Source organism: Natator depressus, chromosome 3 (assembly GCF_965152275.1).
Source record: "Natator depressus isolate rNatDep1 chromosome 3, rNatDep2.hap1, whole genome shotgun sequence".
NCBI classification, from domain to species: Eukaryota; Metazoa; Chordata; order Testudines; family Cheloniidae; genus Natator; species Natator depressus.
Window position 1 is genome coordinate 121,358,823 of NC_134236.1, and position 17,025 is coordinate 121,375,847.

A 17,025-nucleotide genomic window follows, 5' to 3' on the forward strand; every position below is an offset into this window, starting at 1 on the left:
TCTCAATCTGTTTACACGAGATTGGAGGCTTTTGGACTCTTTCCACTTGTTCATTTTCATAAACAGCAATTCTATTCAGTATTTATTTTAGCTTGTGTGGGCTAAAATCTTGGCATTCCCTTCAAACTAATAAAGATGTGATAGCATAACAGAGAATCTGTTGTTGTTGAGGTGGGTGTGGCTACACTATATCCATTATCTGTTCAATGTTTTTTTCTCTAGATTTTTCAAATTATATCCGTCTCAAGTATTTTTAGCTATTGATGTTACCAAAGAGGTTTTGGAGAGAGAGTGTTGCCTAACTGCAGGTTTCTTAAATGATTTTAATCTGTTACTTTAACTTTAAAATGTGTTTTGTGTGTGCGATGGTAAAAGCTGACAAAACTCTATGTATAAAAGCTCTCATTTAATGAGAGTCATAATCTCTGAACACCTCCGCTGAGCACTGACTTTGTTTGGAGCCAAACTTTACGGCCCAGCTCTGTCTGGGAATTAAATGTTCCCCTGTAGCGATAGGAAAACTGAGCACAGGTGCCAGGGACTGGAACTTGACCAGCCATGTTTGTTGTCCAAGATCAGTGATATGCAAAATGTGAACCTTCCAAAGCAAACCAGGCTATTGATTAGTTTTACTTATTCTTTTCTTTAAATCTCAAATGCAGCATGTGCCATTGGGAACTTTACGCAGCTGTTTTTCTGATTTTTTATTTATTTTATTTATTTTTTTTTACACTTTTTAAAATCTGTAAATTACCTGTTGTTGGACTTCTGAATCCATTGACTTAGGAAGCAGTTCAGTAAGGCTGGTAGAACAGTGATCTTGATCTTGGTCATCAGTTTATGCAAGAAATAAGCACAGATATTAAGTTTCTACCTGCTGAACCAATAGGCTACACCATGTTGAAAGTCATGAGTATCTTCCCCTCCTCCTTCTTTCCCCCTGTGAGTTATATTGTTTTCGGACTAGCAAGCACGTCACTCAAATATGACTTGTTTCTACTTTCCTATGTGTTTGATAGGATTGATGAAGAAAACTGTACATACTACATCACATGGGGAACTCGAGCAGCTTGTGCTGTGAAGCAGCAAGAAGTGGAGATAGTGAATGGGATGGTTATTAATCCTACAACGGGGAACAATTTCAGCCTGGGTGACCTTTATTACACGTAAGTAAAAGCATGTTCCTATAGTGTACTGAATTTGGCTACTGAAACCACACCACTTTGACTGCTATGGGCTGGCTTTGGAGCACACATGCTAATGAACTTTCTGTAACTTACCAGTTGTGCGCAAACTACTGACTCGGGGCCTGATCCTGGAACGTGCTGAGTGCTTTCTCTTCCTGCTGAAGTCAATGAGGGTTGAGGGTGTTCTGTGCATCTCCAGGTGTTCAGTACCCCTCGGGGTCAGGCCCTTTTTAAAACCGGATATCAAGAGTTCATCTAGTGTGTGCAGAACTCTCTCTCAAGAAGATAGAGACAACAACCCCCTGATCTTGCCCAGTGTTTATTTCTTCAGCCACTGTGTCAGACTCTTACTCAACCATTATGGTGACTTTGGTTTTTATGTAGCACCTCTTTTGTACTCCAGTAATGATACATTCACAGCTTCCCAGGCCAGAAAAGACCATTGTGCTGATGGTGGTCTGACCTCATGCAGAACACAGGCCGTAGAATTTCCCCAAAATAATTCCTACAGTGGATTTTTTAGAAAGACATCCAAACTTTATTTAAAAATTGCCAGTAAGGGAGAATTGCTTGCAAGTGCTGAGGCAGGAAGTTTGGTGGCCATAGTGCAAAGCTTTAACCATGGAGAGGTATAATATTGAGTCGTTGGTTGAAATGGGAAACCTTAAAAGCAACAGGAGGCTCAGGGAAGGGAGGAATGTTAGACCTCAAGACTGACTCGAGTGTGCATGTCATAGAACATCAGGGTTGGAAGGGACCTCAGGAGGTCATCTAGTCCAACCCCCTGCTCAAAGCAGGACCAATCCCCAATTTTTGCCCCAGATTCCTAAATGGCCCCCTCAAGGATTAAACTCACAACTCTGGGTTTAGCAGGCCAATGCTCAAACCACTGAGCTATCCCTTCCCCCCAATATATATCTTTAAAAAAAAAAAAAAATAGAACTACAGAAGCAACTGCTTAGAGCAGATTTACAACATGCTCAAAAAAGGCAATGAAGTAAACAATGCAGGGTGTGTGGCATGGATATGTAGATATATATCCTCATAATTCGATGGTGTGTTGGGAAAGCAAGGCAGTTGAAGAAGCATTGCTTCTCCGAGTCACAGACCACCAACATGCACTAAAGAGAGTAGGAGTGGTATAGCCATGCAAAAGCACTGGTATAGCTATTCACATGGCAGCCCTGCCATGTGCAGTGCTTTCTACTGCCTAATGTCATTGAGTGGGACGGGGAACAGATAGGTAGGAAATAGTTCTTTATTCCAAAGCAGACTTGGAAAGGTAACTGGGCGTGGGCTTGTTCAAAAATCAATCTTGAGAATGGAGAGGAGTACTGGAACAAACACCTTTTTAAAAAACCTCAAAACTTGGACACTCTCCGGTAATGTCAGTAGATACAACTATAAAATGTATGTATTACAAGTGGTTGGTAGCCATTACTCTTGGACATGCTGGATTGGTGTCAGTAGTGCGAGGATATTGCCGCAGTTACTGATCAGGCAGAATGCAGGATTTTATGACCAACACTTCAGCCCAGTCCACTTATGCTCCTAAGTCCATAGTTAGGCCTCAAAATAAGTGGTCTGATCACCTATAAATCCCACTGAAGCCAATGGCAGCTGCAGGTGTTCAGTATCTTTTGAAAATCAGGCACCTTTTGGTGCCTACATATGGATTTGGGAGTGAACTTGTAGGTACCAAGGGTTGAACATTTTTTCCAATATCTGTCCTTTCTGACTGTAGAATATAAGAAATGTGCTTGGAAATCTGTTAAAATCCGGTTGCTGCTGCTGATGCAATATTTGTTCTTGCCCATAATTGAGAAATTTGGACTTTGTAGTAAAGTTGCTTTTGCTTTCAGATTATATACCGCATCTGGTGATATACGGACAAATGGTGACAAATACGTGTATAAAATCCAACTTTCTGGTATAACAGACTCTGCACACCCACAGTGCTCTGGAGCCAATGTATGCCAGATTAAAACTACAAGTACCTATGTTAGGAAAGTTGGCTCTTCTGCTAAAGCTAAATATTATGTTCAAGGTAAGTCCTCACTGACTGACTAGAATTAACTCACAGAAAGGTTTCAAGTGTAGACACTTCCTAGAATGTGAGACTTCTGCTTTTACTATCGTTTGTACTAGTATATTCCTGTTAAGGCTGCTGGAATTTATCTTCCTGGCTTCAATCTTTCCATCTCCTGTTTGTCAATTTAAGTGCAAGAGTGGCATAACGGAGGCAGAAATGACTGACTTTCCTTATAGGAAAAAAAATTATTGGTGGAGTGATGGGGAAAACGAGACGCTTCTCTTCTCCTCCCCATCCCCATTTGCATGTATGCTCTATAAGCAATAGATTGTACTGTCTGTGAGCCCAGAAAAGGGTTTAATACAGCTCAGGTGAGCTCTGCAGCATAAAGCATTGTATATAAAACTTAGTGTTCGTTATGGCAGGACCCTTCACATCCCCTGCAGATACAAAACTTGCCTGAAATAATATTCAAGTGAATGTGTCTCTCCTGGCTACAACACCACCTCTATTAGTCAATACTGCCAAACAGGCCATGACACGCTGGACACAATACCAATACAAAGACTCTCTGTTTTCATGGAGACAGTTAGTTATTAGTATCACTGCTTACTTAATCTCTCTTTACATTGTGTATTGCTGGCAATCAAGAGTGCACCACCACTTACACTGCGCAAAAAGAGAACCTGTACTTCCGCTTTAGAATACTAGGGGTGACAGAATAACGATCCATCCATCTTTAACACATGAGGGGTGTTCAAGATCTTGCTGGAGTTGCCTTGCAGTATCTCAGTCTCAGGATTTACGTTGGAGTTTGAAACTGGGAGCAGAGCCTTTGATCAAAACTTTCAAAAGTGACCCATACTTTGGTCAAGACCTTAAGGAGCTTTACTTTTCAGAGGGCATGTGCTCAGTATTTTACAAAAATCACCTTCCCCTTCAAGATGTCAAGTTGAGCACCCAAAAATCATAACTGGCTCTAAAAAATTCTTGGCCTTCATCTTTACACCCAGTGTTATGCAATATTTTTTTTCTGTAGTGCTTTTGCTGACCGGAATTCAAGGAATACAACAACAGATATTGAGGGCTTGATACCCCCCTCCCCCCCCCCCCCCAGGTATTCTAACACATAGCCCTGGTCTACACTAGGACTTAGGTCAAATTTAGCAGCTTTAAGTCGATGTAAACCTGCACCTGTCCACATGATGAAGCCCTTTATTTTGACTTAAAGGGCTCTTAAAATCGATTTCCTTACTCCACCCCTGACAAGTGGATTAGCGCTTAAATCGGCCTTGCCGGGTTGAATTTGGGGTACTGTGGACACAATTTGACGGTATTGGCCTCAGATAGCTATCCCAGAGTGCTCTGTTGTGACTGCTCTGGACAGCACTCTCAACTCAGATGCACGATTGTTTGCCATTGCTCTGACGCAGGGAGGGGCGACTGACGACACGGCTTACAGGGTTGGCTTACAGGGAGCTAAAATCAACAAAGGGGGTGGCTTTACATCAAGGAGTATTTCAGGCAGGACTTCACGGAGGGTTCCAATAAGAAATGGTGCACCTAAGTTATTGTTCTTATTGGAACAAGGAGGTTCATCTGGCCTCTGATACATGGCTAGATTTACCTTGCTGCACCTTCTCTGTGAGTGACTGCAGTGTGACCTAGAGGAATGAGTCCCCTAGACGGCGGGGCGGGGGGGGGGGGGTTTGCAAATGAGTATAAAACAAATCTGGTCTATTTCTTGTTTTGATACACTCCATCTATCTTTTACATCTTTGGCTGGCAGCAGACGGTGCAGAAGGACTGCATGCCATCCACATCTCATGGCTGCTCGGCAGAAGATGGTACAATAGGACTGCTAGCCATCCTCCTCTCTTGCCTGCCCGGCAGAAGATGATGCAATAGGACTGCTAGCAATCCGTATCACCTGCCTGCTCACCATAAGATGGTTCAATAGGACTGACTGCAGGACTAAAGAGAATGACTTGATCAAGTCACTCCAAATTTAGTCCCTGCGCCCATGTCTGCCCAGGCGCTCCTGATCGACCTCACACAGGCAACCAGGAGCACCTCAGACATGACGATGACTGTTACCAGTCCTGTTGCACCGTCTGCTGCCACAAGGCAATGGGTTGCTGCTGTGTAGCAATGCAGTACCGCGTCTGCCAGCACCCGGGAGACATAGTGACAGTGAGCTGAGCGGGCTCCATGCTTGCCGTGGTATGGCGTCTGCACAGGTAACTCAAGAAAAAAGGCGCAAAACGACTGTCTGCCCTTGCTTTCACGGAGGGAGGGAGGGAGGGAACGGGGGCCTGATGATATGTACCCAGAACCACCCGCGACAATGTTTTAGCCCCATCAGGCATTGGGATCTCAACCCAGAATTCCAAAGGGCAGCGGAGACTGCGGGAACTGTGGGATAGCTACCCACAGTGCAATGCTCCGGAAGTCGACTCTAGCCTCGGTACTGTGGAAGCACTCCGCTGAGTTAATGCACTTAGAGCATTTTCTGTGGGGACACACACACACTCGAATATATAAAACCGACTTCTATAAATTCGACCTAATTTCGTAGTGTAGACATACCCATAGAATACTTGAGTATTGGGTGCCTCTAGATGTGCATGCCTAAATCCTGATTTGTGCTCACACAAGCAAGAAATGCTTGCTGAAGTAAGCATTGGGCCTTGTTCATCACTGCACGAAAATAAGGCCTGATTTGCTGATCCTCCGCCGCCTCCTGCTCCTCCCCCCTCTAACTAAAAACCCTCCTTCCATTCCAACAGAGATTTACATCCATGCTTTCCCAAAACCTCGAATAGCAGATAGCACTCAGTGGATGTCATTGGTGCGAATTGTTTCATGTTCTCCAGAATTCAGAAAAACGTTATCAAATTGCATATTGGATTTTATATTTGTTGGATGAACATAAGGAGTATAACACTCCCAGTTAGGAGTTTTTGGGGAAAAAGTAGGCAAAATATTAGTAATTCTAGAAGGGTTCTCTTATATATATTCCTGCCTGATAGCCTGAGTGTAACACTTTTTTTTTTTCTCAAAGGGATGCTATGAGTAATCATAACCTAAACATTGCAGAAGTAAATTTAGACAGACATTCTGAAGGAATACATTTTTCTCTTGCTCTCTCCTCAGTAAAAATGTAGCACATTTAATAGACCATTTGTAAAGACCTAGTACCTGTGCAGTATTTTATAAAATCTTTTCACTTTTCTTCTTTGTAGATGATGACTTGGATGTTGTGTTTTCATCTGGTTCAGCCTGTGGTAAAGATAAATCAAAGTTCGCCTCCTCAACGATTTTATTCCACTGCAGTTTACAGGCAAAGGAAGGCATCCCAGAATTCCTTCATGAGACTGCGGACTGCCAATACTTGTTTACCTGGTACACGTCTGCAGTCTGTCCATTAGGGTAAGTAACTTCATTCTCCCAAAGTAACATGCAGTTCTTGTTAGCAGTTTATCTACTAGAAGGTTCTTTTGCCTTCCAGCATTATCCACAATAGTTGTGGCAAGGAAGAGACAGCTAAGAATCTAGTAAACGGAGCATCTAATGCTTGTGAGAGGAGTGAGTGGATGCAATTTCAAGGCTTAATGGAGGAACACTGATTCCACTTGCCAGCTAAATGTTTATCTTGTACTAAGATTATTTTAGGTCTAGATTGTTTAATATTTGCACTGAAAAGAAGAGACCTCAATTAAAATGTACTTCTCCCCATTCACTCAGTTTCTTAATGGGAGATATGCCTTAGGCTACTCCTCTCAGTAACCAGAAAACTGTCTTTTAACTTTAAAAAAAAAAAAAAAAAAAAGGCGGGGGGGGGGGGCGGAGGAGAGAGCTCCTCCATAGTCGTTTATTCAGTGTGTGCAAATGAATAGCTAGGTTTCTTCCACACTGCAAATGGTTGTTACCTGCCCACTTCATGCCAGAACTTTTCTCTGCTGGAGTGGACAACATTTATTTGTATTGCGGTAGTGCCTAGGAATCCCAGTCACAGGCCAGGGCCTAGTTATGCTGGATATTGTACAAACACAACAAAAAGATGGTCTATGCCTCAAAGAGCTTACAACCTAAGTATAAGACAAGATCCAACAAGTGGATACAGACAGATGGGAGAGCACAAGGTAACAATAAAACAATACTGATTGGCACAATAGGTCGTGGTCTCAAAGGTAAGATGTGTAGCTGCATCTGGTGCTATGTTACAGCTTGTTGTAAGACACATTATTGTGTTCACCTGCTATAACTTGCTATGGTGCAGGCTCAATTCTGTAGAATTTCCGGGGTTCCACAGGATTGGGGTGCTGTAGATTCATAGCTAGATCCTACGTTGGTTTTGGGTTCAGCTTTTTTGTTCCTTAAATATTTAAAACTGTTACCGAGAATTCTACTTGTTAATAACTACATGCAGATGTGTAATGTTTACAGAACTGTCCTTTTAAACAATAATTCTGTATTTGGTTGCAGACCCAAATGACCACCTTCTTCCTATTTCTTTGGTTCAGAATAAACTAGATCACTTGTGTATTAAACAGAAATGCACTAAACCTTCTCCCTTTGAAACAGCTTCTATATAAGAGTCCAACAAGAGCTGGCGTTACATCTTGTACTGAATTTGTTTGATCCACTGTTTCTAATCAACATTTTCTCAGACTGTTATACACAACCAGGCAGTGTCCTCTTAACCATGTCTCCTATGCTGCCTACAGAAGTTCTGAGAGCAAAGAGGGCCAGGGAGTGCAAATTTTCAAAGGCCTTTCAGGAAGAAGCCAAGCTGTTGGGGCTGTGCTGAGTATCCTCCTGGTGGTTCTCACAGCGTGTCTGTTGATCTTGTTGCTTTACAAAAAAGAGAGGAGGTAAGATAAGGGAGGCTAATGGGAAAATTGTTTCCTTGTGTTATGTAAGGTGATTTCAGTTAAAGGAATGGCATCCACTTGAAATCTAATCAGTTTCTCAGAAATGCATTAAAAGTACTTACAGGTATGAAAGACCCACACAAATGGGAGAAATTGGCTGACTAATCTGTTCAATTATTGTACTCTTAAGTGTTACACATAACAATAATGGGGTAATGGAAGACTCAGGCAATTGACTTTTTTTTGAAGTTGATGGTGTCTCTAAGCGTAAACTCAAGCGTTTCCCCTGGTTCAGCTTGACCCAATAGATACAGCAGAGAACAAATACGTAAGTTAATGCTATCATGATTAACATGATGTTCAGCACTGCAGAGTAAATGTAGTTTGCTCTTCCCCAGGTGAATGTTCTGCTAGCAATTTTGTTACAGATTTGAGAAGGCAGAGGAGTTCCAGAACATTTATTGGTGACAAGATGTAGAGAGGGAGTGGTGTGATTGACTACAGATACTAGAATTGAGTCTTTAGTGCTAGCAATTAGAATAGTCTTGGACCAAATCTTTCTGATAAACTAGTGTACTCCATTCAATTAATGGACTTGGAAAGGTGTATGTGAGAAGAGTATTAGATCTCTTGTCTTGACAGGAAACTGAGCAGATTTCCCAAGACTGGCAGGAGAGTGTGAAAACTAAGGGTTTTGGTATTTCTGATCACTGGTTTTTCTCCAGAAGGATAAATAGGGATCTATACTGTAAGATAAACTTTCATTTTTTGTTTTAGAGAAACTGTGATACACAAGATAACCAACTGCTGCAGAAGAACATCAAACGTTTCCTATAAATATACAAAGGTAATTGTACTACTTAGAGTTGTGATGACCTCTGAGGTTCTGTTTTTTAAATGATTTTCCAGACCAGTAATATGTAGCTGCTTCTACTTACAATTACTTTAAATGAATTTAAACTAATTCTGTGACTATAGGTGAGCTAGTTGGCTGGCTGAGACTAAATCTGGAAGTAAATGGAGGGAAAGAACAGAACAACAATTTCAGTCCCCACAAATCGGGGGAGAGGAGGAGGAGGTTTAAGGGAAACGCTGAGGAGTGATCAACAAATAGAAGGCAGACTGGGAAAGCACAGAGCCAGAGAAGATGAGACTAAAATGGAAGTGCGCTCAGAATGTAAAAGGCAGCATAGAGAGATCAAAGTAGTATTAGTGCACTAACCCTGTATTTTGTGCTATTTGCTTGTCAGTGGAAGATGGTAAATCAAAGTGCAGGATGGGGCTGTTGGTGGTTCTCAGGTGATGGATTTCGGGAGACCATAAAGGGTGCTTGAGAGCCTATTGAATATTATTTAGTAACTTTACCGTCTTCATACTCTAGATAAACACTGAAGAAGAAGCTAATGAGAATGAAACGGAGTGGCTTATGGAGGAAATCGCAGCACCAAATCAGAGACCAGGAAAAGGAGGACAAGAAAATGGTCACATCACTACCACATCTGTTAAATCAGAAGCCTTGACATCTCTCCACGTGGATGACCTGGACAGTGAGGATGAAGTTCTAACTATTCCAGATGTGAAGATTCAGTCAACTAGAGGGGTGCAATCCAGAGGCTCAGACCAGAACAGACACCAGCAAAAGAAGCCATTTAGCCTTGGAAGTGATGCCAAGACCAACTTGCTGAATGGAGGAAAGGAAAGGAAAGCAAAACCTAACCCAGGCCAACAGAAGACACAGAATTCTACAAATACCCTATCGTTCCACGATGATAGCGATGAGGACTTGTTGAATGTTTAAATAGCCCCTCTTGTGCCTAATTAAATAAATATAGATATATATATAGTGGGACAACAAAACACTTCCAACCAAATATGAAGACTTTAGCCTGAGATTTCTTCTGAATTTTGCCTTTGACAAGAAAACATTCAAAAGGGAAGGGAAAAAAAAAATCAATCCTGGTTGTTTACAGTGATCTGTTCAGTAATGACTGGACTTCCAGCATCCAGTTGGCTGAGTTATGTTGGTGTTCGTTTTCTCTCTCTTCTTTTTCCCCCTCTCCCCAGGATCTTCTCTTTTTAAACTTTCAGCACAGGCACGACATGTTACAAAATTGTTTCAAAGTACAGGATTAAATCTGAATTTTTCCCGTCACTTGAGATTCAAGATATTTGACTGCTAGCATTTTAATTCTCTCCTTGTATTTATTGACTCTCACTACTCAGGTTTGCTGAATAATAGCAACGTGTTCTTCCTGCCGGCAGGGTATTATTCTACAGATTCACCCATCATATGAGAAGGAAAATAAAAGTAACTTTCTTTGTTTGGGGTGGTTTGATGTAAATGTTGGAACTGGTCTAATTTATCCTGTAAATTTGAATATTCCATTCTAATTTAAACACTTAATTGATTGAAAACCATTTACCGAGAGGTACAACTCTGTTAGCTTTAGTCTGAAATGGTGGTTGTTCTTTGCATGATATTTTTGGTACTGGTCACATGACATATTTCATCGGTATTTACTTAAACAGCTGACAAGCACCCAAATATTTCCCTTGAGTGCAGATGGGACTAGAATTTGTGTATGCCCAGACATAACTGGATTGTTCAAGGTCATGGGTGCAGAATTCCTAGAATGCCATATTCACAGCCCTGTCATCTTAAAAAGCCCAAGACCTAGAGAAGCCTTAATTTGCATAACAGGTATCGTTTTTGGTACTAACTGCATAAAATATGGTGGGCCAGTGGTCACTGAATTACAGTGTTGCCAGAACTTAATGGAGGTGGTGTCAATCTTCCTGTAGCAGTCTACTCCTCGCAGTGTTTTCTGAATTATCTTATGGGCGATAATATGGTTTCATATACATGTACAGGTGTGTGTTGGTCAGAATTTTTGAAACTCTTCCTTGTACCTTTTTGGTTCGCTTATTTGGTTTCAACACTGGTTTCTTCATTTTATAAAACGTTTTCCATTTTGAATCAAATTTAGTGTAATATAAACTATTCAATAAAATAAATGAAATGGATGTTTCAAATGATTCCCATATGTATTAAAATAAGAGCTGAAATTTTTCTTGCTTACACTTTTTAAAAAAATTGTAGTTTGACAACCTGAAAGTCACTTTCCAAATTTCCTGCTGGAAACTTAACATTTCTGATTGCAAAGCTAAAGATGAAACTTAAGATGTCTCACCACAGACATCTGAATTTATAAGCAAATTTCAAATAATGGATTTTCTTTTTCAGTCTTGGTTTTCCCCCTAGATTCTGTATGGAGAACTATGAGTAACAAATAAAACCATAACATAGGTGTATTCTGTAAAGCCGTGTTAAATATAAGAAAGTGTCAGCATTCCAAACTTGAACACCACTTTTATATCTAGAAATAAAATTGGTGTAAGGCCAATTCTTGGGAGGAAATAGATTCTGGAAATAAGATGCACATTTCCAACAGCCAAGGTAGTTAGTCTACTGGAACATTTTACCAAGGGATATGGTGGATTTTCCATTATTCAGTCTTCAAGACTGGATATTTCTAAAAGAAGTATTCTCTAGTTCCACCACATGTTGTTGGGCTGGACTGCATGAATTACTGGATGGCCTGTTATGCAGGAAGTCAGACTAAATCATTTTAATGATCCCACCTGACTGAATCTACTAATCAGAGTTTACCTGTGAATATTAAGTGAGTCCTATTTAAAGCTGCATAAGTAACTAGGCCCTCAGACTCTAAGCTGTCAATTCTAGAAATACACTGTTAAACACATAGCTAAAGAAGAGTTAAGGGTTTGGGTTAATGATGAATCCAGAAGCTGCTGCCCCTCCCTGCACAGTTTCTGCAGTGAATTGGTCTTCCATCTTGTGCATCGCTTCAAAAACCACCTCTTGGAGAAGTGGAGTTAGAGAGTGCCCTTTTTTTTTTGGGGGGTCTGGATTGAGCACTTCTGTTTTAGGATTTTGCACTGATGCCTGTAACTTTAGTTGGGGCGCCTTCCATGTAAAACGCATAGTGCAGTTCGTGCAGTGTCTTCTCCCTTTTTGGGGGTGAAAACCCTCTAGCTGGGATAGGTGTATTGGCTGTGGGTTTTGTTTTGTGTTTTTTTTGTTTTTGTTTTTTATAGAAGAGTAGACTTAAAAAACCCAACTGTTCTGCAGCTCAGCGTTTTCCACAATTCTGATCCATGTGGTCTGTTCCCCTCCTCTCTGCAGTTTTTGGAGGCAGCTGAAAGCTCTCGCACAGCCTGTGCTAGCCACACTCTCTCTTGTTCAGCTTGCTGCCAGATCGTATGTGTCCACAGCAACAGTTAAGCACGGTTCACTTTGCTCCTGACTCCTCTTTGCCAGCCTTTATTTTTGTGTGGTTTTGGCAGTAGCAAGCAGCTTTCCTTTCTTCCTCCTCTCCCTCTCCTGGATCTGGTAAAGAGCAGTGGAGTGGTCTCCGCTATCTGGAGCCAATGCTGCAGCTACTCCCTGTGAGACTCCACTGACCCCTGCAGGCATGGCAGAGCAACTTCACAAATACTGAGCTAAATCCAAGCAGTGTTCTGTCTGTGAGGCAGCTTTTACGGGCTCTTCAGAGGCTGAATGTGCCCTGCTCATTCTCAGTCTGCCAACCCTTGCACTGCTAGGGCATGGGGCTCTGAGTTGGACAGGCATGTTCAGTGTCCCGTTGCCCCTAGGAAGTCGTGACTCCAACACAGAAAAGCCTGATCAAGAGATCCCAAAGCAGATTGGGGAGAGACTCCACAAACAGAGAACTTCATCCAACCCCAGGGGTTAGTCCCAGGACAGAACAGGATTAGGAAGACCATATCCCTGTGGCATCTCAGGGCCTCAGAGGCCTAAAATGGGTCCCCAGTTCCCTGGGGAGAGAGGCAGGGCTCATATCAAGCTCTCCTTCCTGGTTTGAACCAAGGAGTTCCAGCAATGATCCTGGGGCAGGGGGAGTGGGACTTGAAGGGGACCACCCTGAGGGAGACCTATCCAGAGGGCTCAAGGCTCTGCATAAAGCAAGCTGCAAAAGACCACCCCTGACAACAGCTGGGCAGCAATGCCTGTGAAGTAGGCCAAACCCCGCAACAGAGAAAAGCTAGAGCGGGGGGTGGGGGGGGGGGAAGAGGTGGAGAATAGGGACAAATAACCTAAGATCTCTTTTGTCTTCTGACTCAAACTACTATTCTACTGAGGAAGGGGAGCTCTCAGCTTTAGGGTTTGAGAAGGACATGGGGGGAAAAAATGCTTCAAAGGTTTTTCCTGAAATCTTTAAAGCCTTGTGCAAAGAAGTTCTATCCACAATCCAGATCCACCCTGTGCAGGTGCCGGAGGACAAGCCCACAGGCAAATACCTGCCTTCTAAATCCTCACCTGTGACAGCAATCCCACTGCACCTGTCCTGTGAGGGAAGTGGGGAGAGAGGAATGGGGAAACCCCTGATAAGGGTAAATACACAAACAGGCATCTGGCTACAAAGCTTTTTAGAACATATATTTCTTCCCCACTACAAAACTCAGCTTCAAAGGTGGGAGCTGTTTTTTTCTTGACAGCATCTCTCTATTGAACCGCATTTTAAATACCCCCTGCGAAGCCTGTTCATGACGGGCACTAAAGAATTTGTTGCCTAGCAATGGCAACCCTAAACTTTTCATTCTCACACTCATGCTAATAAATGTGTTAAGCTAGAAATATAGTTGAGTACCCTACCTAAATCAAGGTAATAAGGCACCAGCTAGGGGAGGATACCTCTCAAAGTACCTTACTAAGGTTTTGGGTAATTAATGACAAATAAGTGACTTTTTATTAGCCCTGTTAACTTTGTTTGTGGGCAAACAACATGCCCCACTACCCCACTTCCTGCCCATCCGAAGAAGAATATTCTAGGGGAGCCGATGGGGGTCAAATAGCAATTCCCCATGGTTCACAGGTGAGCCTAGGCTTGAAGTCAAATTTAACTTAAAAAATAAAGCTGCCAATACACGGCTTAATAATTTATAAAGTAGCTCTTTGACTTTTGGTCAAATGTTTTATTGCTACTTAAGCAGCTTTGCTGCCAACAAAATATATAGCAGTGTTGGGAAGAGAAACCAGGTTAGTTACTGTAAGTGAGTTGCCATATTTAAAAATGCCAAACTTAGATGATATTCTAGAGCATATTGGGGAATTTGACTTGTTCCAGAGACAAGTCTTTTTTGTCTTATGCTTCGTGTCTGCAGCTTTCACCCCTATTTACGTGGGTGTCGTTTTCCTGGGGTTCACTCCCAAACACCGCTGTCTCAGCCCTGGAGTTGCTGAGTTGAGCAGCCAATGTGGCTGGAGTTTAGAAGAGGAGCTGAATTACACCGTTCCAGAGCAGGGGAGACATGGGGAGTCTTTCTCTAGTCAGTGCAGGAGATACAATGTGGACTGGAACACAACTGGCCTCGGCTGCATAAACCCCTTAGAAAACTTCACTGTTTATGGCAACAGGAGCAGTATCCCGCTCACCCCCTGTCAAGATGGCTGGGTTTACAGTTCTTCAGGATCATCCATTGTGACTGAGGTACAAATGAATATTTTCCTCTTCCTCCCCATCCCCTGGGTTATCAACTAGTTGAGGGCAGACAAAGGTTAAATTTAACAGAAGTGCTTTCATTAAAGAGGAGACTCCTCATAATGAAATATATTGACTACTATGGCCTGTTTGATTGCATAACATGCATTTCGTTTTCTGTTCTGAAGTGCTGTACAGAATTGTTTGCACTGTTGACAGGCTCTTGCATTCAATCAGGGTAAATGGTTCCTTGTGTAAATTGAGCACAATCTTATGCAAAGCTTTAATTGCATGAGCACTCCCATGGAAAAGTGTATACGTGCATCTCAAACTTGATATGGAAACCAAGAGCAACATATAAGATGTGACGTGTGCAGTGAGTTCCACACAAGTGGATTCCTACACCCACACGGTGCTTATTGTAGGATCATGGCTTACATCTTATAGCTTTTGAGGGGGGAAAAAAAAATTAAGGTTTAGCCTTGACAAATGTGAAACACCTTTTAAATTCATTAGGTTGGATCAAAGATGATGAGATTAAATGGCTACATATAGGAAAAAGATAATGCACAATCCTACTAAAAGAGACCCCATTTATTAGTCAACCAAATTGGAAATAAATCACAGAAAAGAATCCATGGATTTCCAATGTGCTGAACATGTAGGCAAATATTGGAAAATAATCATTACTTCCAAGGGATATTTAAAAAATTGAACACCACTTGTAATATCCCAGCTCTTAAACCTAACTTCACAGTAGTGGTAGGAAAAACCTGTATAAACAGGATTAAACTAAGTTTGATGAAACTAAGCTAAAATATTTTGTACAATTGCAAGAACCAATACAAGTATTTGACAAAAATCATAAAAGCTCAAGATTGTTGAAACTAGATTTACACCCCCCACATGAAGGGCGATGTAAGAAAAATTACAGGATAATTGATCTCTCCTAAAAACACACATAGGCACTTCTTAGATGGAGATGCGGTCTCTAATGTAATTGGGATCTAATCTGTTTGTGGCTTTTAAGATCAGGGCCAAGGCTTTAAATTGGCAGCAGAAGCAGTTTGGGAGTCTGTGATAAATGAAATGGGTGGGGTAGCTCTCTTTTATGGACACCCAGCCAGCCAAATAGCTATAAAATCCCTCTTAGTAGTTGTTCTCTACTTGCTTTACCTGTAAAGGGTTAAAAAGTCTTCCTGCATAGGTTAAAAAGAAGGGAGTGGGCACCTGGCCAAAAGAGCCAATGGAAAGGCTAGAACTTTTTAAAATTGGGAAAAAACTTCCACATTGTTGGTCTGTGGTGGTTCTCTGGGAGAGAAGGGACAGAGCAGCTATGCTGTAAGAGCTTGGCCCAGGTATGAAAAATCATCAAATCATACCTAGAAACTACTCAGCTGAAACCCCAGATATGTAAGTAGATCAGGAAATGTCTAGGAAGACGTGTTTAGGTTTATCTCTGTTTATTTCTTTATGGCTTGTGGACTCCTGTGCTAATCCCAAATACTTTTGTTTTACTTATAACATTTAAGCTGGACCTTAAGAAGGTTATTCTTGATGTTGAATTTTTATAAGAGAGTTTCTTAAATCTAACAAAACCTGAGTTTTTAAATGTATTTTCTTTTTGTTTTAATACAATTTACCTTTTTTAAGAACAGGATTGGATTTTGTGTCCTAAGAGGTTTGTGCACATCTTGTTTAATTAGCTGGTGGCAACAGCTGATTTCCTTTGTTTTCTTTCTCAGCTCTTCTCTGGAGGGGAGTCGTGAAAGGGCTTGAGGGTATCCCACAGGAAAGAATTCCCAAGTGCGCCTTCCTGGGTTCTCAAAGGGTTTTTTGCACTTGGGTGGTGGCAGCATCTACCCATCCAAGGTCAGAAAAAGCTGCAACCTTGGGAGTTTAATACAAGCCTGGAGCGGCCAGTATTAATTTTTAGAATCCTTGCGCACCCCCACCTTCTGCACTCGAAGTGCCAGAGTGGGAGATCAGCCTTGACAGAGTCAGTGGAGGGACTGGAGTACATGTTTAGGTGCTATGAGCACATTAAACTGTGGAGGAGGCAAGTAGCTGAATTTGGCCTGTGCATTGTTTCCCCATTCAGCATCACATACAGTGATGGCGCTTACAGGTGACAAATGGATGGATCATTGTGGCCAGGTCCTTGTCCAGGAGAAAGAGGGTTGAGTGTCCTTGTGAGCTGGAAGTGGAAGAAGGCTTCTTCTGTCACTGATGCTATTTGGTCATATCCACACATTGATAAGCCAAATGGAACCCCAAGGCTTTGTGCCACTTTGACCATTAGGTGGGTCAGAGTCAAGGCCTTGGATGGTTCTTCTGGGCATTTCATCATTCCAAGTAGCAACACTTTGCTTTTGCCCAGGCTGAGTTTGAGGCAGCTGCCCTTC

At 42.0% G+C, this 17,025-nt stretch overlaps 2 protein-coding genes across 5 annotated transcripts in view; both read left to right on the forward strand.

Moving 5' to 3' along the window:
- IGF2R (insulin like growth factor 2 receptor) overlaps positions 1-11,129 on the forward strand; it is an 88,475-nt gene extending 77,346 nt beyond the window's left edge. Inside the window, exons 43-48 of the mRNA XM_074948713.1 lie at positions 1,020-1,166; positions 3,050-3,234; positions 6,465-6,651; positions 7,950-8,096; positions 8,874-8,943; positions 9,478-11,129. Coding sequence (XP_074804814.1) covers positions 1,020-1,166; positions 3,050-3,234; positions 6,465-6,651; positions 7,950-8,096; positions 8,874-8,943; positions 9,478-9,894 — 1,153 coding nt within the window. The 3' untranslated portion in view covers positions 9,895-11,129. The remainder of the gene's footprint in view (positions 1-1,019; positions 1,167-3,049; positions 3,235-6,464; positions 6,652-7,949; positions 8,097-8,873; positions 8,944-9,477) is intronic.
- A 3,003-nt stretch (positions 11,130-14,132) lies between these two features.
- The window catches only part of LOC141985030 (solute carrier family 22 member 2-like), a 32,673-nt gene continuing 29,780 nt past the window's right edge, over positions 14,133-17,025 (forward strand). For 3 of the 4 annotated variants that reach the window (XM_074948717.1, XM_074948719.1, XM_074948718.1), the window contains exon 1: positions 14,133-14,629. In XM_074948717.1, coding sequence (XP_074804818.1) covers positions 14,213-14,629 — 417 coding nt within the window. In that variant the 5' untranslated portion in view covers positions 14,133-14,212. The remainder of the gene's footprint in view (positions 14,630-17,025) is intronic. The other variant, XM_074948720.1, reaches the window with a different exon arrangement.